Below are 24,908 nucleotides of genomic sequence, written 5' to 3' on the forward strand. Positions count from 1 at the left end.
GTATTTAACTAGTCTCCTTCACATCAAGTATTCACTGTGAATGTTCTTTTAATAGTAGGTGTGTGAACTGTCCACTGACAGAATGAAAACACACTTTCACTGAAACAAAAACTGGAGAAGGCCACAGCAGCTTGATTTGGAATCTGATAATGGCTTACAGATTCCATTTCAGCTCATATTTATAGTCAGTGTGCCATGGAACCATTTACCACCTCTAACCTTTCAGGTTGTATTTGGAAGAAAAGTATAAACTGCCACATCACTGAGAAAAAGCACACTGAAGCCAAAAACACTTGATTTTCTTCTGCAATGCTGAACTAGAAAAGAAGGGAGAAAAACAGAGATCAAACAAAACTCACCTTAAAGAGAGAGGCAGAGATGAATTGTCCAAAGTGCTACTCATGGGGTTTCCCTTGTCATTGTCTCCTAGGGTCACTTTGAGTAGGACTAAAATGCAGCACTGAGCATGGCTGGCTGGCTGGCATCACCCCACTGGCTAAATTCATCCTGATATACAAGATGTTTGACACACACAGGGAAGGCTCTAGGTGGTGAGCAGACACCTAGTGGAATCATGAGCTGTGGATGCAAAGCCAGTTCCCAAGTGCCAAACCAGCTCCTCTCATTCAGACTTCTAATATCCCACTGGAACCTCTCCCTGTGAACCCCGACCAGAAGCCAGGGAGCAAGGGCATCCTGGCATGCTATCCATTAAGATCAGCATCCTGAACAAAGGTAGTAGGGCTAGGAAGAGTGGGACCCCAAAGGCCAAGGGATATTCGGCAAATCGCTGGCCTACTCATCCTCTACCTGTGTAAGCTGAGCTTTACTCAGTCCGAGCTGCCATCCCGAGTGTCCACCTTGGTGTCTACAATCATTCCTAGTCTCTCTTCTTGCCATTCCCACATGTGGACAATGTACGGGTCTTTAAGAGACCTACTCAAGTCATCTCTTCCCCAAAGCTGCCTTTTAACTTCAGACGTAATCTCTTGCTCCCTGAATCCGTCCTCAAAGTTCCCCTGTCAAGGGTTCCTAATCACTTACAGGCACCTCAAGAGTTTACCTAAGATGACTTTGGCTTTCTGACAGAGTCACTGTGTATACTTGTTTACTCTCATATTCCTCTGCTGGGTTCTCGAGGCCAAAACCATACATGTGGCCAATCAGAGATGCTTCATCATCACTGGCTAAATAAATGCCTCCTTTAGATTCTAGGAAATTGACGGTTTTCTTAACCTTATCCCAGCACACAACCCAAGTGGCTTCCTTATTCTTAATGCACATAAAAGGACACTGAAGGAGCTGCTATTTTCTGGGTATCCACAATGTACAAGACACCACACCCAGCCCCAACAATGTTAATGCTAGTGTAAAATCTGAGCCTTCAGGATTGAGAATCTCTTGCCCCAGCTACTAGAGGCTCTCAGCTAAGTGTCTCCTAAACAAGGCCCTGAGCAGTAGTCAGCTTCCTCCCCCACCTTAGGGTCCTTCCCTGGAGGAAGTCCACACCCAATGGCAAAATAGCAGGTCCCTTGCTTCACTAGGCAATTCTAAAACACTATCTCAGCATCCAGCATTGCTCAATGAAAAGCAGAATCATATTTTCTTGTGTCTATGCCCTATAAACTGAGTTTAATTCAGTGATTTCACTAATACTGAAGTTTTTTCCTATTCCCCCAAAGCATACATTAACATCAATATTATCTATAAGAAATACATTCATCATGAGACAACTGTTTCAAAAAAGAGCCAGTAAGGAAGACAGGAGAGGGAAGAGGGAGTTTAAAAATCCCCCCAAAAAGCTTGGTTCAGCAGTAGTAGTTTTATCTCTGCCCCCTCACAAAAACCCCAACTAGTCAAGTTACTTAAAATTTAAGTGACTTATAGGCCACATCATAATCCTAAGGTCAAGGAGCAGAGCCCAGAGGCCCAAAAGGCTCATAAGGCAATGAAAACAGAGTGCAGCTTCCACCAGGAAAAAAATGTCCACTTCAGAGCCTGCAAATGCAGCATGCCAGCCAGGACGAGGCGCCCTTTTGTCACTCCTCACATCTTTAGTGCTAGGGACATCAGGCAGGGAGGTGGCTTGACCTTCTGAACCCCATCTTATTCACAGTATAGACCTCGGCTTGCAGGACAGTCAACGAAGTTGCTACGCAAGGCCAGGCAGGGTAAGTGCTCAGTAACACCAGCTACTGCTAAGGCTTGTTGTTTTATGGCAGCTAGGAAACTAAGAGGTCAGTGCAACATTTGTGGGTGATTTTCTTGGACAGGTTAAGAGAATCTGAACTGAAACTCTAGATGAGCTATGGGAACGTTATTCCATTTACAAAAGGCTTTACCACAGACATCCTTTAAATAGGGGCCCCTCCACAGCACACTTAATACATACATGCATACTGCTTACCCGAGACATTTTTTCTAATCAAGAGCCTTTAATTCTTCCCCAAGTCCTACCACAAGTAAAATCTCACCTTCTAGGCTTCTGTTCTACTTTCCATACAAAAGTGGGGTGTGTTCATTAAATTCTGAGCGACAGGAGCAGAAACAAGGTCGCACACAGTTCATCACTCAAGTAGCAATGGCCTCATTGCTACAGTTAGTCAAGCTAGTTGGTATTTCAAATGATCCAGTAATCATTTCCTTCTTATCAACATTAGGACATGCAAACTTCTTACCTGAGAAAAATTAAATACAAAACAAACTAAATTTCTAGTTGGTGTCGTTTAAGAAGTTAGGATAAATCTGAAACAAATTTTGTAAAAATGTTCTATTTGTTTAAAATGTGACAAACTGGAAGCAGATAGTGTCAATATTTCAACAGATACTCAGGTAAATCAGTTATGAGATATCTCTAATAGACAGGCAGCAAAATAAATTAGTGATATACAGCAATACATACTAACACAGAAAAATGTTGGTCAACACAGTAAAATAGAAGAAATAGAGAAAAGGCAAAACAAAAACAGGGGAGGGGCACAAAACGGATGTATAAAGTTATTGTATAAAAATTTTATATTCATTTAATTAAGTCTAGAAAGTTATACACCAAAATTGTAACAACAGCTAGTCTTTTTTTCTATTTTGTTTAATGAACATGTTCTAACTTTATGATCAGATTTTAAAACAGTCACCTTCAGAATGTACGCTGATAGTAGTTTATTATGAGAACTCATACCATCATTAAAGTCTTTTGTAAAAAAAAAACATACAAAATGCCAACTTTGAAAAAAGTCATTGTTTCATCTAGATTTTAAAAAAGGTCTGAGCATACAGGGACTTGGTGAAAATGTCTCAAGGCAACAAGTAATTGCCAGCAAGAAGAATGTTAAAATACACCCTAGGAATTTCAGGACAGAAACTGAACAAACCATGGGACCATCCTACTGCAAAGGCTCCCAAGGATCATCGCCTCACAACCTCTCATTTGGAATAATAGGTGCAGAGAGTAGGGGTCTGTAGGAACATACAGCTAATTACTGCCTACAGCCAAAGGGACCTCTAACTCAAAATACACACTTTTAATTCCTTTCTCAGTTCTCATGAGTCACAATACCCTGCTGCCTTCTCTTCTTCTTAGACTACAGAAACCAGAGCTGAAGATGCCCCTGAAAAGACAGAGGTTCCTTTTCACTGATCCTAAGTAGGTAGAAACATCTTATGAAAGGAAGGAAAAAAAAAAAACAGACTGGGTGACCCTGACTCACAAGCCCCAGGATGAGAACATTTTGACAAACAGGTACATGCTAGATCACAATTTGTAGGAAGCAGCACAAACTAGGATCTCCAGACTTAGATAACTTGAAAGTCAGGAAGGAAAATGCTCTCTGCATTTAGCGTTTCAACTGTGTTGCAAGTTTTTTGTGTGTAAGTTACTGGGTTCATTCAACAAGTCCATCTCTCATTCCTTAGGTTTATACCCTAAGAGGAGCTTCAAGGAGCATCTTTTAAAGATAATTTTATTTATTTATTTTGGGGCTTTTTTTTAAGACAGGGTCTCACTTTGAAGACTTGGCTGGCCTGGAACTGGCTGTACAGACCTGGCTGGCCATAGGCTGGCCTTGACCTCAGAGATCCATCTGTCTTTGCCTTTTGAGGCTGGGATTAAAGGTGTGAGCTGCTAGACCTGAGCTAATGTGTTTTAATTGAAAGGAGCTCATATTCTAGGAATGACTGACATTTGTAGACCTTGATCTTTTACTCACCAAAGGGAGCCCATATGGATTTCTACGTAACAAGAAACTTCAAGCATCAAGTTCACATGAATTCTAAAACCATGTTATTCACAACGTAATTATCATTATACACTTACCAATCAGAGTTCAAACCCTTAAAAAGTGGAATACTAAATGAGATAAGTTACACAAAGACCTTAGCAGAGCTCCTACCTAGACAAGATGCTCAAAAATGTGGGCTCTCTTAAGTGCATCTTACAGTGCTGCAATAAATCAACAGCCTGACATAGTCATCTTCCCAGAGATATTAGGGGATAGGTTTCAGGACCCCTATGCATACAAAAGCCACAGACACTTGAGTCCTTTCCATAAAATGACACAGAATTTGCCATCTTACATACTTTAAATGCTTATAACACAATACAGCTGACTGCTAGGTAAATAGTTGTTAGACTGGATTACTCAAGGAAGAGTGGCAATAAGAAATATAAGTGCATGCTCAGTACATAAGCAGATTTTAAAATTTTCAACCCACAGTTGAGTGAATGCACAGCTTCTATAGGAGAACCCTACAAGGTGGAAGGCCAACTGCATTCTGACTTACAAGTTGGCACAAAGCTGGCTAATATCTGCCCCAACAGATGTAGTAATAGGAGCGGCAGGGCTGTGTCCCCAGCACCCCGGCCGCCTGCTAGCTTATGCCCCAAAATAATTACACGGAAACTGTATTCTTTTAAACACTGCTTGGCCCATTATATCTAGCCTCTTCTCGGCTAACTCTCGCACCTGGACTAGCCCATTTCTAATAAAGTGTGTAGCACCGAGGTGCGCTTACCGGGAAGATTCTAGCCTACGTCCATCCTGGGCCGAAGCTTAATCAGAGCTATCGCATCTGCCCGGGAGAGGGGAGCATGGTGTCTCTGCCTGAGGCGTCTTACCTCACTTCCTCTTCCTCCCAGCATTCTGTTCTGTTTACTCCACCCACCTATGTTCTAAGCTATGAGGCCAAGCAGTTTCTTTATTACTTAACCAATGACCTTCCTCCATCAGACAGACAAGATTCTATTTGCAGTGTAGACAAATCTGTTCTCAATCCTCCAAGATGAAACCAGGTCCTAGACAGGAGGAATTTTACTAAAACTGTCACAATGGAAGGGAGTATTTTAGGTCTAAGTGGGTAACACGGTGAACTACTGGTGATCTGCAAGCTAAATGATGATGATGATGATGATGATGATGATGATGATGATGATGATGATGAAGAGACTATGCTCCATTCCAGGCTGTTCTCAGCATGCTGAAGAGCACCATCAGCTCATTATCCATAGAAGCATGGGACAACATGACTACCAAAACAGTGAGACAAATAGGGCTCCTAAGCCTCAGTCCCCATCTGGACCCCAGCGAGGCTGGCTGGTCATAATACCAGCCCAGGGAAGACTTAGTCTGTGCTGTTAGCTGGATGTATGTACTAAGTATCTATCTTAGAGCCTCATTACCCTCCAAGATCTAAGCATGGATCCCTGCTGCAAAGATCAATCCAGGTTTCCCAGGAAGCACTGACACAAGGGACATCTAACATGTATTATCTTAATTAAACCCAAAGACCCTGCTTTCTTGGATCTACTCCTCTGTATGACATTAAGGAGAGAGATATGAGTGACTGGCACCTTCTCTCAAATCCGAGGGAAGGCTAAGGTGAACAAGCATTGTTTAATTTTCCTCCCAGAAAGCTTGGGTGCTCTCTTGTTCTCCCCAACTCTTTCCCTCCTCCCTTTACCTCATTAATGGGTTATAATATATGCCAACAGCATACAAAACACAGGTGAGTTCCTCTATATTTCTCTATCACTGAGAACAAAATACTTGACTAAATCAACTTAGGGAAGAAAAAACCATTTCAACTCAGTTTGAGAGGGTGCTGACCATCACAGTGAAGAAGGCTCCTATCTGTGGCAGTAAGAGCATAAAGCTGCCAGCATACATCCCGGTAGATGAAGAAGCAGAAAGTTCAGGCCAGAACCAGGACAGGGGTAAACCACAAGTCTGCCCTCCAGTGACCCACTTCCTCCCACTAAGCTTCATCTTCTCAAGGTTGCACAATGGTACCACCAACCATGGACCATTTTCACAGACATGAGCCTGTGGGAGGAGAGAAGCATTTCACATCCAAACCACAACAAATTTATAATCAACAAACTGGAAATGGAAGAGACAAAGTGTGGCAACAATGAACAATTTCTGGATGCAAAATGACTAAACTTAACTCAACTCAAACTCATAATGAAGAGCTTCCCTTGCCCCATAACAATGTGTGATGTCACTGTAGCCTTGGCTCCAAACACACAGCACCATGCATGCTGTCATACAACATGATGCCAGCCAACACCGCCTGAAACACCATGGTTTAAAGGGAAGACTACTATGTTATGGACCACAGTGATCCCACAGAACAAAGTTTTCTCTCCTACTGGAGTGATGGTTTCAATTCAGAAAACAAAGGCTTCTAATACATCACTGCTCAGCATGGAAGTATTATATTAGTGTATCTTTGGATTGTATCTTGTTAGAATGTTTGTCTTTTGTAAATCTTGCTTGAATTGCCAAAATGAGTTTCATTCTTTTAAAAAATGTCCATATGAATTTTGACTTTAGGATAGCACACAATTTCCAACCATTTCTGAAACTGCCTAAAGAATACTTTTTCTACCATTTTTTTTACTATACATTTATATAAGGCAGCATTTTCCACATTGTCAAATTTAAAATAAAAATATCAAGAAACTCTTGAGAAATACTGAAAATGTTCAAGGTCCTTTGGTATCAAATACTTAGCATTCTCATTCTATTTGATAAAAGTTAACATGATCACTTCATTAACAGAGAACAGGCTAAATTTGGCCTGCAGACCAAAGTTTGCATCCTCATCTATGCAATCCAGAACAGCCTCATGTCTAGGAACCCACTCCATCACTCAGGTATCCCCCCAATAAGTACCCTTCTCATCCCTGTCTTGTCTCTGCTCCACTGGCCCTGATGTGCCTCATTGTCTCCATTCACACTTCCCTTAAACTGGTACCCTTCCTAAGTTTGGCATAACGGTTCTCAACCCTGATGGCCCAATTAACTTATTGCTTTCTCTCTGTAGTCTCCATTAATTCTCCCCTAAGAGACTTAGGCGTCCTTTCTCTGTATTTTCGTCATTTTTTTTAACCGCAGCACAATGCCTGATACACATCAGATGTTTAATCAGGTAATGGAATAAAAAAATTACTGAAAAACAAAACTTCAAAAGCCATAGTCCTCCTAAGTCCTAGGCAAAATCCAGAAGGGCAATCCATACAAAGCTCACCAATGATGTCCTAAGAGTCTCTAGCACTGAACTCTACATACAGGAAACACCAGTTGTCATAAACCACAAAGACACAACACTGTGAAGTTAAAAGGCCAGTTAGTGGGTTCCTGGGTCCTCTGGTTGGTTCCTGAGGGTCCTGAAGAAGAGGGGAAGGCAGAAGAGAAGGCTGGCTAGTGAATGTCTCTTTTCGGTGCCCATCCCAGCTTTCCTCAAAGCCACTCATTTTATTTGCAAAAAGGTTTCTGCCTTAAATTTTTAAAATAAGCATGATCCAACACACCCTGGCTCTGCTTTTAGCTGTCATATAAGCTGCACAGTTTTTTCTTTCTGCTCCTGGACTCTGGCCCCATCTCCTGCCTCCTCTGCTTTTCCCTGGCTTTTTGCACCTGCTGCCAGATGCTGCTTCTGAAATCTGTTCCCTTACTGAAATCTCTGTTCAACTAGGATTACAGCCAATTTCTGGGCAAAACCTATTTCCAGCCGCTCCAGATAACAATCCAGGTGGTTCCAGCTCACTTACTAGGCTCTAATATTGGGGCCTCTGAGAGGGAAATCAAAGAAAACCTGAGGAGTTGATGCTGGAGTTACACTTGTCAGTCACCCCCAGTGCACTGTGTCTGCTTCTCCTTAAGAGAAGGCCTGAACCTCATTAATAAAACTAAAGCTACTATTTATAACAGATGCTGGGCTCAGTATAAATCTACATCTGAAATAGTCAAAAGATCTATTAGGACTGTGCATTTTTAGAACTGGAAGGATGCTTGGCTAGTCTCAAAAGTGGAAGCAAAGAGATACAGTCACGTAGCACTTACTAATTAAAGATATGCACTGCAAACCTATATTCCTGCACTGTTCTAGAAGCTACGGATTCAGAACAGACCACAGTTTTCTTTTCTAGAAGCACATAGTCAAGTAGTAAACTTAGAAAACTATACACAATACGTTAGCAATGAAAAGAAAACATTACAAGGAAAAGAAAAAGGATGCCACTTTATACAAAGAGGTCAAGGAAGGCCTCACTTAGGAAACATCTGAGCCACCTGACGTTAGCAGAGATCGATTGTATGGACTCTGGGAGTAGTGTTCCACGTAAGGGAAACAACAGATGCAGACCCTGACGTAGGAAGGTGCCTGGCGTGTGAGAGGACAGCAATAATGACAGGATGGTAGCAGGAGAATGGTGCAAGGGACACATGTGAGAAATGAGGACAGAGAGAGGATGGGGCCAATCACTTGGTTTAGGGTCACTCTAAGAATGAACCTTGAGCAAGGAGGTCAAGACCATGATGGGGAAACCCACTGAAAGTTTCCCTGAGTTAATGGGAGCTCACCAACACCAGCCAGCCAGAGAAGGAACCAGCATAGGTCCAAACCAACCCCTCTGAATGTGGGTGACAGTTGCATGGCTGGGGCAGACTGTGGGGCTGCTGGCAGTGGCACCAGGATTTATCCCTACTGCTTGTACTGGCTTTTTGGGAACCTATTCTCTTTGGATGAATACCTTGCTCCGCCTAGATATAGTAGGGAGGGCCTTGAACTTTCCCCCAAAGCAATGTGCCTTACCCAATCTGAGGACTGGATGGGAGGGTGGAGTGGGGGGGACAGGTGGAAGGAATAGAAGAAGGGGAAGGAGTGGGAACTGGGATTGATATGCAAAATGAAAAAAGATAGTTTGTTTCCTTTTTAAAAAATAAAATAAGAAAAAGAAAAAACCTAAAGGGGTTACAGAGATGGCTTAGCAGTTAAAAGCACTTGCTGTTCATTCGGAGGACCTGAATTTGGTTCCCAACACCCACACCAGGCAGCTCTCACACACATGTAACTCAGTCCTGGGGAACTGACACCCACTTCAGAACTCTACACGTGTGCACGTGCATACGCTCACACACACAAATTAGTAAAACATGTTTAAAAGAACTTTGTATTTCAGCCAAGAACTAAAGCTAAAGCTAATGAATTCTTTTTTTAATATTTATTTATTTATTATGTAGACAATATTCTGTCTGTGTGTGTGCCTGCAGGCCAGAAGAGGGCACCAGACCTCATTACAGATAGTTTGTGAGCCACCATGTGGTTGATGGGAATTGAACTTAGGTCCTTTGCAAGAGCAGGTAACGCTCTTAACCGCTGAGCCATGTCTCTAGCCCTGCTAATGAATTCTTAAGGATGGATAGATGAACAGTAAAACAAAAAATATTCAACTTTCACAAAATCACGATATAATAAGAAAAAAAAATCCCAAAACTTCACTGTTTACCTACTCTGGGTATGGGGGGGGGGGATTCTCAACAACTCAAAATCACTAAGATCTATGATTTATCAGAGGTTCTCATGATTATCTAGTCTGAGCTCTCAGTCTTGTTACTGTGGTAACTGGGACCGAGAAGTTGCAGTGACTTCCTGGTAGACCTAGTGTTAACTTTGAGCTTTCCTGGCTTCCTATTCCATGCTACTCAGGAGCCCCCGCTGCTCTGGATATGCAACTGAACTCCTCTCCAGGCTCTAGGTAACTGTGTGGTAGCTCTCTTGGTCTCTGAAACCTCTGTAAGTTAACAAGGAAGAAGAGCTGCCACCACATGGCATCTCCGGACCCAGCCCATTCCCAAAGTCCTTCAAGACAACAAGCAGGTAAGGAGGAAGTATCTATCCTATAGATAGTAAGAGATAGTAACACAATGTGCTCAGTAATGTCAGGTGTGTCAGGCACCATGAGATATGTATTTGCCCACCACCCTTTGCCCCCACTCCTGAACACAGCACTCCCTTTCTAAGGCTCTGGTGGGGCTATAATCATAATATTCTAGCCACCTACTGGTCACAAACTGGAACGGACATATGGCCTAGCCAACTAAAGAACCTTATTCCTAAGATCACAACAAAGGCTTTGGGGTCCAAGTAGAAACAGGTCCACCCCTGGGGTTTTATAGATGGGAGCTACAGAAAGACATGCCAATCCATTAGTTATGTGAGCCAATACACATATTTTGCTCTGGGTGGTTCATAAATTACTATTACTTGTAACCAAAGAATTTAGACTCTTCCAGGCACTTGCACACCATCTCTCATTTCATCAGTCAAGTGATCTTCTGAAGTGGCTATCATTCTTAGAAAAAGGGGAACTGAAGTTAAGTAACTTCCTGACTTCACACAGCTAGAAAGAGATTCAAATCCAAGCCTCATGCACTATGAGCTCAAGAAGAAGAAACTCTTTGGCACTGAAAAGTCGAACAAGTTTGTTTAAAATTATTGGGGGGAGTGAGTGATGATTCAGTGATTAGGAGTGCTCACTGCTCTTGCAAGCTCAGGTCCTAGTATCCAAGTCCAGTCGGCTTACAACCACCTCCAACTCTAGCTACAGGAGATCTGACGTCCTCTTCTGGCCTCCCGAAGGCACACCAATGTACATGGCACCCAAAGAGGCGCGCGCGCGCGCGCGCGCGCACGCGCACACACACACACACACACACACACACACAATTGTTTTTAAAGATTTAGGTGGATATTTAAGATACAAAAACAGAGGGAGAAAAACATTGAAATAGCAAAGGAGGGTTGGCTTCTACCTCCGGCTCTAGTACATGTCCCCAGCTGCAAACACTTGGAGCCAGTCACTGCATTTGTCTGAGTGTTGTCTTCCCACCTATAAAAATAACTAGTCTGAAAAAGATGAATTCCAGACCCTTTAAAAGTCTGTTCTAAAAAGTCTAATGATGTGGGAGTGTCATATCAATCTGTTGATTTCATTGGCTGAGCAATAAAGAAACTGCTGGCCCTGATAGGTTAAAAGATAGGTGGGCGGAATAAACAGAATAGAATTCTGGGCGGAAGAGGAAGTGAGGTCAGACTCTGCACTGCTTCCAGAGGGACCGGACCGCCGCCATGCTCTGCTCTCCCAGGCAGCTGCAACCCACGATGGACTTAGGCTAGAATCTTCCCGGTAAGCGCACCTTGGGGTGCTTACACACATTACTAGAAATGGGCTAGTCCAGGTGCGAGAATTAGCCTGTAAGGGCTAGAGTTCATGGGCCAAGCAGTTCTTAAATGAATACAGTTTGTGTGTTGTTATTTCGGGCATGAGCTAGCCAAGCGGCCGGGGTGTTGGGGACGCAGCCCCGCCGCTCCTATTTCAACAGTCTAAGTTCTGCTTAGGTATGCAATCAATTTTTAATCAATTGCTGGGGAGGATATCAAGGAGATTTCAACTTAATGTAAAGCCCAGCAGTTGGTAATGGCTCTGAGGGCACAGTGTTGAGGGGTTCTGAGCCACAGAACCTACTGGGAAATGAGTGCTGGCTTCTCTGGTCAGAGGCAGCATGGGAGAATACATGCATAGGTTTGACGTGTTTGCCGTTGCTGATACTTCCCTTCAAACTCAGACGTGCTAGTGCTGCTGTCTTCCCACCACTCGGATTGCCTGAACCTTTGAAGAATCCCATCTCTAAGGATCTTAAATGAAAAGAGTTGAAAATGTATTTTTGGCACTTGGAGAGCAGTCCAGCTGATACCAGGGCTCCCTCCCCACGGAAGGAACATAGCCAAACAGTGCTTCTTAACTCTGCTGTTTCCAAATCTCCTATTCCTGAGGACTGAAAAATCTGTGCAGTGTTAATAAACCACTGATTTCAGGAAGGACCTTCACGCATCAAAACTGTGATGTCCACACTCTGTATGAGAGCAACCTTCGCAACAGCTTGGCCAGACTCAGGGTAGAGAGGTGAGGACACCTATTCTCCCTTCCTCTCACTTCACCTGAGACATGCCCCCTTCACTGTGATACATGCAATAGTAGGAGATGTGATATAGGATATATATGATGGAGCCAATGGAGTTGTTGTTGCTGCTGCTGTTGTTGCGGTTTTTTTTTTTATTCTGTTTGTTGCTTTTGAGCTAGGGTTTCTCTGTGTAGCCCTGGCTATCCTGGAACTCACTCTGTAAACCAGGCAGGCCTCCAGAGATCCAGATCCACCTGCCCCTGCTTCTTGAGTGCTGGAATTAAAGGCATGTGCCACCACTGCCCAGTGCCAATGGAGCTTAAAAGTCTGTTTCAAATAAAAAGAGACCATTTTGTAGGTAAATAAACCTAGAATAAGTCTAGCTAACAGTTAACATGGTCAAGATAACCATGTGGTTTCCTGAGTCTTCAGAACTTCACTGTCCACATGATATTGGAGTGTCTAAAAGGCAAAGTTCAAACTCTGAACAGTGATCTCCAAGTCCTTCTAGATCTCCTTCAGGCTGCCACACCACTCTTATTTTCTGAGTATCCCACATTCTTATGTTCATCAAACTAACTTAAGTCAAGCTGGCACTACCTCATGCCTTTATGCATGCTGGTCTCTTTTCAAGAGAATATATTAGTTTATTCATCAAAAATTCCATGCGATGTGTTTTGATCATATTTGTTCCTGACTGGTAAGTGCCTTTCAATTCTTTGGACTTTAGTGTGCGTTTCTTAAAAGGGGGCAAACAGACTGTATATGCCTACGGTGCCACAAAAACACCCACCCTTAGCATCTTAGATATAACACAAACACCATCTTTCTTCTTTTTCCTGTTTAGTGGAGGCAACGGTCAACTATTTGTTCATTATTCTTTCAAGGAGCATTTACTAAGCAATGTTGTTAGTCACACATGCAGAGATAATGTCAACGCTTATGAACCCAACGTTCCTACCCTTGAGAAGAAAGTCCCTACTTTGGCGACAAATGAAAGCCAGTTGTGTTCAGGGTACAGAACGCAGTTTGGGGACAGTGACACTAGGTGTTGGTGAAAGATTATCCTAAACCAGTCTCAGGAAGTACTGAGTACTACCTACTACCAGAGGAAAGGATAAAAGAGAATTCAGCTGATGGTGGATTTTAAACCCTATGCGCAAGAAGAGGCCCAAATATGTACATGAAAGGGGCAAAGATAGAGAGGTGAACGTCGCGACCGGAAGCGTAAGGACTGTGGGAACTTCTCACTGGCACTCAAGTCAACAGTGACGGCAAAGACACTGCCTCAAAACTTTCTATAACACGACTAACCAAGTACCTCTGCAAGTCTTGCTTCCTACAGTGCTCGGATATGCGTCCCTCTTTCTTAGAATAAACCTGTCGCCGTCTCTAACCAGCTGTCGGCTCCGTGAGACCGACTCTTCTGTCTCACTAAAGACTCCCTCTCTTCACTGAGGGCTTACAAGGTTGGGCCTAGTTTGGGGTCCAGGGTCCCGGGTGAGGATCCGCCCCCATCTCAAGCTCGCCGTTTCCATAGCAACCAGCTTACCACTTCACGGGCCCGGCTGGAGAAGTCTCCCTTGGGTCGAGGGCTTCGGCGGAACAGCTCATCCCGGCTGCCATCGGCCCCGCCACCCACCGCCACTCCAAGAGCCTTGTTCCGTGTCTTCACCGTCTTGACACTTGCCCGGAAGAGGAGTGTGATGTCCACCGCCATGGTGACCCACACCGCGGCAAGAAGCCGGTCGGTACACGTCAGCAGCAGGCGACCCCGGCAAGAACCGGGTCGCTGAGGGGACGTTCCGTTTTCGCACGCCTCCTCCCGGGAACTATATGCGGAGAAGAAAGGTTCCGCACTCCGCCTGCGTACCGCGGCGAGTGGAGAAAGGTTCCGGCCTCAGTCGGGAAGGCGGAATCTCCACTCCAGACAGAGACGCTCAGTGTGTGTATCCGCACCCGTTTCTTTTCGTTGCAGACTTAGGCGAGCTCAGACACTCGGAAACTTCCCGGTGCTTTTAGAACTGGGGTTCAAGTAACGGCAAGTATCATGAAGCCAGGAAGATTGCTCCATTACGATTCTTTAGAAGGCGGGCTTTGGTTGACAGGTGGGAGGAATACCACCTTTGTGACCTTTGGTGTCAATGGTTCCCCTTGAGCAGCAATGAACCATCTGAGTCAGGAGCTAAGACAGGGTAAGTGTACAAGGAACAGAGTTAGAGGCCAGAGGCTTTTCTTCTCCAACCTTCAGCCCCCTTCAGTAAAGTGAAGCCAGTGTCTTTCTTGGAACGCACAGAGAATTAAACAGAAGGCGCATATAAAACGTTTTCATGTTTTTTGACTCTTAGCACATGGCCATTAGGCATTGTCGTTGTTGATAATGTGGTTGCTCTCAGTCTTCTTACAAATGATGGGGAAAAGCTTAGAGCAGGCATCCCAGCGCAGAGATGAGGAGAGCTTGCAGGAACTTATCAGTCACACCAAAGTGAAACAGACTGACCTTGATCCTGGGTTATGTTTCTCCTCAATGTGTAGTGTTGAACAGTGCTCTCTTGAATCATAGTTATCACAGAGAAAGAAGAGAGGGGAGTGGGAGAGAATTGCTTAAATTGACTAAAGTCAGCCAGTAAGAGTTTTCTAAAGGTTTGGCTCATGTTCACTTTATTTTTATACACTTTTGACGAAAATACAATTATACCACTTTCCCTCTTTCCCTTCCCTTTCCTCCCTCCAGCCCCCTCAAGTCCTCTCCATCCAACTCCTTCCTTATTCACCTATTTAGTCTCAAATTGATAGCCTCTTCATCCTGGATTATTATTGTTACTTATATGTAGAAGTATCATGGATATCTAAGCCCAACGTGCCGAGTCTGTCTTTTGTTGTTTGTGTGTATATGGTTTCAAGGATAATCACTTTGTAATGGACAGCCAATTAGTGGGGCCATCCCTGGGATAGGCTAACTCCCCCTCTCTCAACAGTCATAGTTGCCTATAGCTCTGTAGATTCTTGTCCAGGGTGACCCCGTGGTTCAGTTTTAATTTGATATGGACTTTTCTGGTTTTCGTTTTCCTTAGAAAGGAAGCACACTGTGATGTGTGCTAAAATAGGGCTTTTAACAGTCAGCAAGATGAAAAGCTAGTCTCATACTAACCCTAGGATCATTTTGCCTTTACACTTGAACGTTCTAATCAGTTGTATGGTTGAGCTTTCCAGAGACACTGATCTTACAATAGGCTAAATGCAGAGCAGCTGTCTTCCATTAAGCCAGACTTAAAAGAGAATTGCAAAAAAATGCAAGTGCCAATTCTTCTTATTGAGTCCTTTATTGTTTTGAAAACTATTTCCTCTATTAAAATGTTTATGTTAATATGTAATAGATGTACCCTGATTATTTTAGGTGGGTAAATATTTCTAAGTTGTCTATTGTAAATCAAATATAGTAACTATCAATAGATAAAAATTGATACAAACAAAAATTGTTTAAGACCATGCATAATTTTGTAGGGATATAAAATTTTTCCAAGATCAAATGTTTGAGAACCACAGTATTAAGTACATGTTTAGAAGAAATATATGTCAAGGAAATATTCATATAACACAAAAGAAGTAAAATATTATTTAACATCCAGAGTATAGCCACTTCATCATTACTGAAGAAAAGTGTCTATTCAACTTGAGGAGGAGGAGGATGCTTGTGTGAGTGTGTGTGTGGGTGTGCATGCGTGCATGGGAGGGAGGAGGAGGAAGAGAGAGAGAACAAAAGCTGTGCCAATGATTCTGCCTTTGCATCTTACATAAATGGTGCTTTGTTTTATGGAGACATTAATGAGTCTTTGGCTATGCAAAGGTAAGCCTGGGGCAGAGTAAATGGAAGGAGAATTAAATTGCCTTGCATAACAAAGTGGAGGAGTTGAATTAGGGAAAAGAAGAGAAAGCCAGAATCTTGGAGGGATCCAGGAAATTAGAAAGTAGATAAGTGGGAAAGGGTTTTATATAGGAGGGACACTGAGCTCCATAAAATATTTTAGTGTGTGTGTGTGTCATGCCTTGTAAGAGCCATGTGTTTGGTGCAATTTGGTGTGAGTAGAGAGGTGGGGATGAGCCTCCAAGTTTTCTGGATGAATCTGTAAAAGCAGAGAAAGCTATAGTGGAGGTGGGCCTCATGTTCATCCTCTGTTGAGCCTGCGGTCTCCAGACACTGGGGTTGGGCTGGCCAGCAACCATAGGATCACATACTTGGTTTTCTTCTCTCTGAACAGCAGGAGGCTTGAGATGTTAATAGCTAACCATGAAACAATTGCCAGAGGATGACTAACTGGAAGGGGAAACCCACACAAAGCACCAGAGACAGAAGGACTTGGGTTTGAATCCCAACTAAATCACCAGCTGTTTGGTTGGGCAGATATTTCCCCAAGCTCTCCCTGAAAATGCAGGAGCACTGCCTTCCACCATGAGTTCCCTGAGCAAGCACCATCCCTAAACATTCTTCACCCTTTCTGGAAGTTGCCATCTGGTTGTGGAGCAGCACCCATGGGTTCTCATTTTCAAATCTGTGGGATCTGGTTAGAACACCACTTCTAAACAACTTGGCTTGGAACTTTTTGCTTTGGCCTTGAAAAGAGTACATTCTGATGATTTTTTTTCTAAAGTTCCATTAAAGTAAGGGCTTAGCCTCCAGTTTGGCACCGTTGGGAGGGAGTGTAAAGGGCTCTGGTGGGAGGTGTACAGGTTACTAGTGTTGTGCTTTTAAAGAGAATACCAATCTCTTCCTCTTTCCCTCTCTAAGATGATTGTATCAGATGTTTGTTATAGTAACAGAAAGACTACCAAGACTCTTGTTGGTCAGCAGCCTTAATTTCACATGTTCAGATAGTTGCAAAGTGGGACTCAGACATCTTTGGGAGTGCCCTGATTCTGCTGCAACAGAAATGGGGGAATGATCATCTGCTGGAAGAACCCACTCGTGTCTTCCCAGGTGAGCATAAATCCATCTATTCTTTTTTCTTCCTTAAACAGAATTTGTGGGCCTGCTCTCTGTCCCGCTAGTGCGATACCAGAACTCTGCTGCCTGCCACTTACAGATGTCAGTGAGCAGAGGTGGAATTGAATCTTCAAAAATGTCCTTTATTCAGATCAGATGGCAGATTGCCACCTTGAAAGTGTTTCCCTTTCTCATCTCCTGCTCAAAGGAGCAGAATCAGGGAAAGAAAAGCATTATTAATCTGTATATTGACATGCACCCTTCTGTGGGCTGGACAGCTATGCTATGTCTCTCTCTCTCTCTCTCTCTCTCTCTCTCTCTCTCTCTCTCTCTCTCTCTCTCTCTCTCTCTCTCTTGCCTCTCTTAGTTTTTCAAGACATGGTTTCTCTGTGTAGCCCTGACTTTCCTAACTAGCTGTGTAGACCAGGCTGGTCTCAAACTCACAAAGATCTGCCTGCCTCTGCCTCCTGAGTGCTGGGGTTAAATGTGTGTGCCACCACCCAGCCTGACAGTCTCAATGTCTCTATCTCATTATCATTCCTTGCCCCATCCCTCAGTGAGTGTCTGGGATTGGGCACTGGTAGAAATGCCGAGTCTGCTAGTTTCTGCCAGTGTTGGCCTTGTGCTCCTTTAGGGGCATCTGGGCTGGGAGGGAGGAGGTTAGCACAGAACAAACTAACTTAGTAAGTGTGTGCATGATGAGCCATTGAAGCATACCCGTGTTGTTTCCTATGTACTATGTGCAGTACACTGTCTTTATAATACAATTTGAAAGCATCTCCATCTGCCCCTCCCATTCCCATGCTCCAGTTTCTATAGAAATAAGGAAACAAGTACCTCTGTCCTCAGAGGCCTAATCTAGAAACTTTAAGATGCCTAAAGTACAAGGTAACATTCTCCTGAAGTTTCTGGTCTTTTCTCTCTCTCTCTCTCTCTCTCTCTCTCTCTCTCTCTCTCTCTCTCTCTCTCTCTCTCTCTTTAGGTCCAAATCCTGCTTTGCTTGCTCCGTGTCAGAGGACATAACTCCCAACGACAACATAATCAAGTCGCTGCAACTGAAATCCCCCTCTCCTTGTCCCCACAGGCTTGGAAGTTGGTGTGACCTCTTCCTAGCTCTTGCTTTCTCCACCCCAGGATTTTCATAAATCACCTCATAAAAACGCATTTACTGGTTCCCCTGACATAATAGCAGAATAAACTGCTCAAGACACCCTTGAAGAATCCCCCCAGAAAACTCGCACATTGTGGGGCCGGCGTGGCAGCGAGGTTTCCCGCTTGAGTTTCTGCCCTCTGCCTTCTGACATTGTCCTCCGTAATTAAGACAGCAGAGTTCTCTCCTTTTTATTGAGTTGGATGGCGAGTCACAGAATGAATGCTTTCCCTTGCACTTTAAAAGGATTTAATAGGAAAATATTTTTCCTACATCCTGTTTCAAGGGGAAAATGTGATTTTAGGGACATTTTATAGTTCACAACAGGATACTGAAGGGCAGTTGGTTTTGCTTTAGTTTATTATGACTGTGTTTCTCTAGCATGAAGTAGTTTTTGTGATTATTTAGATAAGTCTATGGATAGCCACAGAATTATGGAAACCTAGGACTGGAAAGGTCTTAAATATTAGCAAGACCAACACTCTTCATCTCTTAGATGAGGGCACAGTGACTTGTCCAAGGTCACATGCCAAGCTAGTGGGTTTCTTCATGGCCTGATTGTTGAATGCTTGGGAGTCAGCTGTGTGCTTAGAAGTAGGGCTGGCTAGTGTTGTCTTTACACAGAGACTTGTTTATATCTCTGAAAACATTTTAATTTTGGAACTTAAATACTTAGTAAGTATGTGTGTATGTTGTGTGCGCCCCTGTACAACCCATATAATTATCCCTACATCCAGTTAGTGGGACGTTCAAAATGGTTCCATTGTCTATCTAAGATATAGCATTGCACTGGGTTCAGAAAATATGAAACAAAGCTTACGTTTCTACACTGGAACAGGTCAAGAACTAATAGAAAATGCATACAAAAGTAATTACCATTAAATGTGATCATGGAGCATCTGTTGGGCCCGTTTCTGTTGCTATAATAGAATACCTGAGAGTAATTTATAAAGATAAAGGTTTATTATTATCTCAGTTTTGTTTTTGTTGCTCTAACAAATTATCCTGACCAAAAGCAACTTGGGGGAGGGAAAGATTTATTTGGCTTACAATTCTAGGTCTTGGTTTATCGTGGAGGCTCATGTCACATCCACAGACAAGAAAAGAGAGGAACAAATGCCCTCATATGTCTGCCTGCTTGCTGCTTTCTTCTCTCTTACACAGTTCAAGGCCCAACCTGTGAGATGATGCCATCTACAATGGGCTGAGACTTTCTCCATCAACTAAGACAATCAAAGTAATCTATAGGATTCCCATAGGCCAACCTGATCTAGTTAGTCCCCATTCAGGCTCTCGGTCCCTGGAGATTCTAGGTTATAGCAAGTTCACATTTAAAACTTCCTATCACAATTCTCACAGTTCTGGGTGCTTGGAGGTCCAAGGTCAATTGGCCACCTCAGATGATAGTCTTCTTGCTGCTGGGGATTCTGCAGAATCCCAAGTGAGTTCAGAGTCAGATATGAGAGCAGTCTGTACAAGGAAAAGCCCCTCTGGCCTTTTTAACACATCCACTACAGATTAATAAGTTTTCTGTGCGCCCCCCACCACCACCATAATAAGTTTATCCAGCAACACAATAAGCCAGTTCAAGCCAAATTGAAAAAGTATAACAACAGGTTTATTTGAGCAAAGCAACTCCCAGGTGAGTTCTCAAGTCCCAGAGATCAATGTCAGAGCCATGGGCCGAAACTAAAGCAGGGGACTTTATAGTTGTAGGTGAGGGGTGTTACTGCCAGGCCTCCATCTCCCCCAACCAATGGGTGGCGCTCAAGACAGAAGACTGACACAGCCCCTTGGGTCAATGTCTGGAGTTAAAGGAAGCCCTTGGGGGCATGCTCAGCCTCTGCAGTCTGGGTAAGTCATGGAGAATGTTCTCGGCTTTGGAGTGTTATTCTGGAGAGCAGAAGATTTGGGGGATGGATGGAATGAAAGAGCTCGAATGTTTGAGCCAGTGGGAGAGAACAGCTGTTCCCCATTTCTGCTCTAAACACAGTGAGAGGTAATGAGTTTACACTGAAGCATGAAGGATTTAGGCTAAACATTAAGAAGAATTTCCTGAACGTGGGTGTTGTTGGGCTTTGGAATGAGTTACCAAGGTGTTTGAAATAGGGCAGTGTCTCTTCTGGCTCTTCTGGTTGCAGCCTGGCGGCCCATGGAAAGGCTTTGCTCTCAGTGCTCGCTCTAAGCTGAGGCATCCTTGATACTTCTGGGACCTTCTGCTTGGGCCTGTTTGAGCCAGCTCTACAGTCGGAGCCCTTGAGCCACCCTAAGGAGACCAACTGTGGCGCTAGCCAGATCATTGCCTCAGGCCATCTGCAGCTTGACATTCCACAGATGCCACGGTTGCTTATGTAGGCTCCTCCAGTGACCAACATCTCTCTTTGAAATTTATTAAGAAATTCTCTGTAGGGCCTCTTTCACCAAAAGTGCATTTAATAAAGCTTGGAATTTCCTCACAACACACAATTTAGTTGATATATTTTTAGGTCTCGGTTATTACTCGGCTTCACTTTGCTTTGCAGGCTCGGGGCAGGCCAGCACAGCAGGACTGAAGAGGTTGTGGACAATCTGATTCTGGGTACCCAAGGCCTCATGGGAAAGCAACTTTCTAGCCATCATTTAAGAAGCTTTTGAGTGAGCTGCCAACTTCCATAATTGTTCTTCCAAAAGGCAGGCAAATTGCAGCAGCTATGAGCTTCCTGGGGAAGAGTTTTCTATCTACCTACCCAACAAGTAGCCCACGGTGGGTCGTGTTTCTATTGTAAAATCAGCTTGAAAATGAACAGCTCTCACTCCAAGAGGGTTTTTAAGGAAGAGCTCCTATACTGGCTGATAACATGCATTCTCTATGGGCCCATATTGTTTTGTGCAAGGCCCCCCATTTATTATTTAAGTTATAAAGTGTCTCACTGTCATCAGAAAATCTTCGCATGTCAGCTGCTTCCCGGAGATGCACCAGGCACTTGCTGTCACAGATGAGTCCGAGCGACACTAGCCCCGCACAAGCACACACAACACACTGTATGCTCCTGCCAGAGAAGGACCCACAAATGATGGCTTTCAAACCCAACAGTTAGAAAGTGAGCGCATTCCTTTTCTTAAGGTTCATCCCTGCAGGGGGCCAACAAAGGAGAAGGCCAGACACTCAAGAATTAGCCATGACTATAGAACCCACCTTCTCCAGCACTCAGCAGCCAGCAGGACCTTCAGCCTGCAGACAGCACTTCTCAGCCTTAGTCTTACCTTTTCTCCTTGGTCTACTCACCCCAGAAGCTCTTGGGGGTCCTGCATTCCCTAGTGTTATCCTTTGTCTGCTTCTATGGTTTCCGGAAGGATGTAGTGAACTTTTCTCTGCCCCACAAGCCAGCCACAGCCTGGTCTTTCATCCCCTTCTATCTGTGACATTGCACTTCCTTCCTCCCAGTTTGTCTTGTATTTGTCCTGTTATTGGGTGTAGCGTACCATGCCTGTCTGTGCTCTATGTGCTACCATACTGTTCGTGAACTGGGCAAGGGGCTGTAGATTGAAACACACAAAGACTCACAGACAGACAGAGACACGGGTCATCCTTGAAACAGGAATGCCCCCTTTATTGTGTTCCTGGGCAGCTTATATAGGGATCCTTAACTGATAGCCATGCCCCAGCCAAACCCATCAGAAAACAATCCCCTGCCATCAGGAACTCCTGAGGGTCTTGTGCTCAGATCAGCTGCAAGCATAACACATTGTTCACAAGGAATTCAGAATCTGGGGGTTCATAGCTCCCAACAATTGGGGAGTGTAGGAACCAGGGAGGGTGAGGGTACAGTGCAAAGTTCTTTCCCTCCGGCAAATAGGCTGAAAGATGGTAATGAGGGTGGTAGTCAACCCTTACTTACCAGGCTGCAAACACAGATCTCAGCATTTGATGGAACGCAAACTGCCATTTCCATACTGTAGGCATTCTTGTCCTTCCTGTGTTATAGGTGTGGGAAACTGAGATACAGAGTGGTTAAGACACTCACTTAAAGTTACACAGAAGTGAGAGATCAAAACCAGAAAATGGATAGCTCGGCAACCAGGTCTAAAGGGCACCTCGGGAAGAGCAGTGAGGACAGCATCCGTGGGTCATCCAGGAAGAAACGTAGAGGAGCTACAGGAACTGAGGTCTCTCCTCTAGACCCCTGGGTGGCAGGAGCTTCCTGGGTGGTGCTCACCCAGTTGTGCCTGCTGCTCAGTCAGTATCCCCCTTGCTTCCATACCACCCTCGTGTCCATAGCAACCACCTATCCCACACCAGACTCCTTCAGGCCCTGTGCACACTTCCTGCTCCAGGGTTACCTTCAGTGTCAAGATTTCTGCCTCCCCATTGTGTGCTTGTGGGCCATCCTGGGACCTCACACTCAGACCTGGAATATTCTAGGATTTGGTTCAGAACAGAAAATCTCATCAGGTACCAGGACTGCCTCCTGAGCAAGAGGTAGCCAACCTCCCTGTCTGACCTACTTTTTTTCTCCCAGATCTAGGAACATTCCTCTCAAGGAATATAATTTACATAAAATAGTTTCCAAACATATTAAGGGAGCAGACATCGGAAGGAAACCCACAATTAAGGAGTTTTGCGCATTCGCTGTCTTTCCACTGCCTGGGGTATCATCTTCCTGAATTAATGAAGTCTGGGCAAAGGCTGGAGCCCAGAATATGCTCCAAATGCAAGGCTTCGGGGTGCTTGTCATCCTGGCTGGGGCAGGACCGATGAGAAAAACTTTAGGCTGACCTGAGTTCTCAGGACATGCAGACAAACAGAAAGGGGAAGGCTGAAGCTGTGGGTGAGGGAGGGATGAGCCATCCCTATCTGTCCATCGATTCTGATGGGCATCATCCTCCACCGTTTGTCTACCCTGTTGTCCACCAGTCATCCAGCTGCTGCTTGCTCTTTCCTTCTTAGAGGCAGTGGGGGCAGGTTGTCAGAGGCCTGGAAGCAAGAGTGACCAGAAGAAAGGGTTGGCTGGCTGCAGGACGTGCCTAGGGTTTGATGAGTCTGTCTGAAATTCACTAAGACTCCCCGGCTCAGGAGTCTGGCAGCACTGGTTTTGCTTTCTGTTGTTGCTTTGTTATTGAGGCAAAGTTTCCTGTGTAGCAGGCTGGCCTTGAACTCCCTAGGTAGCTAAGGATGGCCTTGAACTGTGCCTCCACCTCTCCAGTGCTGGAATGAAATTCAGGCAGCAGCACACCCTGTTTTCAGCACTGATTTTTAATCCCAATTCATTCAGTTGCCACTGCTGATTAGCTTTTCCTTTGTGTTTCTTTGTGAGCTCAGAATCCCGCTCAAAGCCAGGAGTGTCGGTGGGTTGGCAAGTAATGTGATTGGCTTGCTCATGACATGATGTCTGTCATCGAGGCAGAACAGTAAACATTTTGTTCACTCTAAGATGGCTCTGAACTCCTGATACATACGGGCACTGTTCTGGCTGCAGGAGCTGGAAGAAAATGGGGGGTCTGGCATCAGTAAAACCCCTTCTTGTACTTACAAGTCTTTCACTAAAACATTTACACAAGTAGGAGAGTGCTATGCAATTTGTCTAAACTGCAGAGGTCAAACTGAATAAAAGAAAGTACACGAAGGCCAGAATCTCAGAGACAGAGGCTCATGGGATTTCAGTGTCCCTCCCCCTAAAGCATGGAAAGAAGCAACACATGGAAAGAAGAAATGGAGAGACGCTTTGGTGTTTGTTTGGAGAGTTAGTTCATTTTGTATGCAGCCCACAAGCTGTTTACAGAACGAAGTAAATGTGACCTGATGTCTCAGCTCCAGGCGCAGTATCCCAGACATTAGCGGAACCCACAGGGTCCTTTTCGCTTCTCCAGCTTGGCTCCACCTCCCTGACTGTCTGGCTTCCTTCCAATGAAAGGAACAACGCACAAACTCTACCTAAAAATATTTCATGAGATATGTGCCAGCCTGTAAAACACAGCTCCAAAATAACCTCAAAAGTGCAGCATCCATCCACCCATCTATCCACCCACCAACCCACCCATCTATCCATTCACCCACCCACCCACCCACCTACACATGCACCCATCTATCCACCCACCAACCCACCCATCTATCCATCCACCCACCCATTTATCCATCCACCCACCCATCCACTCATCTATCCACACCCCACATACCCATGTACCCATCTATCCACCCACCCACCTACCCATCCACCCACCCTTCCTTCCACCCACCCACCTATCTATCTATCTATCTATCTATCTATCTATCTATCTATCTATCCACACACCCACATACCCATCCACTCATCTATCCAACAAATGCTCATTGACAGTTCCTGCTTACAAAGCAATGTGTGTTAGGGACAAAATGCTAAAAAGGCAAACATCCAGTGCAGACAGACTCTAGGAACACTGTAGTGAATGGATACCCAAGGTACCCATTGTAGTACAGTAGAGTGAGTATAGGTAGTATAGTAGTCCTGTCACCTGAAGCGGGAGGGGGAAGCAGCTCCAGGGTGTTAAGAGCCCTGGCATCATCCACTCACCCTTGGCT

General features: G+C 44.4%; 1 protein-coding gene and 1 long non-coding RNA gene across 4 annotated transcripts in view; one reads left to right on the forward strand and one right to left on the reverse strand.

The window, feature by feature from the left end:
• The window catches only part of Stx18 (syntaxin 18), a 104,244-nt gene extending 90,176 nt beyond the window's left edge, over positions 1-14,068 (reverse strand). Inside the window, exon 1 of one of the 2 annotated variants that reach the window (XM_050141374.1) lies at positions 13,795-14,068. In XM_050141374.1, the coding sequence (XP_049997331.1) occupies positions 13,795-13,962 (168 nt within the window). In that variant the 5' untranslated portion in view covers positions 13,963-14,068. The remainder of the gene's footprint in view (positions 1-13,794) is intronic. The other variant, XM_050141371.1, reaches the window with a different exon arrangement.
• On the forward strand, positions 14,060-21,057 carry LOC126500992 (uncharacterized). 2 transcript variants are annotated; one of them, XR_007591476.1, is made up of 3 exons: positions 14,060-14,191; positions 17,112-17,217; positions 20,084-21,057. It is a non-coding gene; the product is annotated as an uncharacterized lncRNA (long non-coding RNA). The 2 variants fall into 2 exon arrangements; XR_007591477.1 differs by having other exon boundaries at positions 14,069-17,217; positions 20,084-20,227; positions 20,515-21,057.
• The last annotated feature ends 3,851 nt before the right edge of the window (positions 21,058-24,908 follow it).

Source organism: Alexandromys fortis, unplaced genomic scaffold (assembly GCF_014885135.2).
Source record: "Alexandromys fortis isolate MF-2015 unplaced genomic scaffold, M_Fortis_MF-2015_v1.1 scaffold_7, whole genome shotgun sequence".
In the NCBI taxonomy this organism is placed as follows: Eukaryota; Metazoa; Chordata; class Mammalia; order Rodentia; family Cricetidae; genus Alexandromys; species Alexandromys fortis.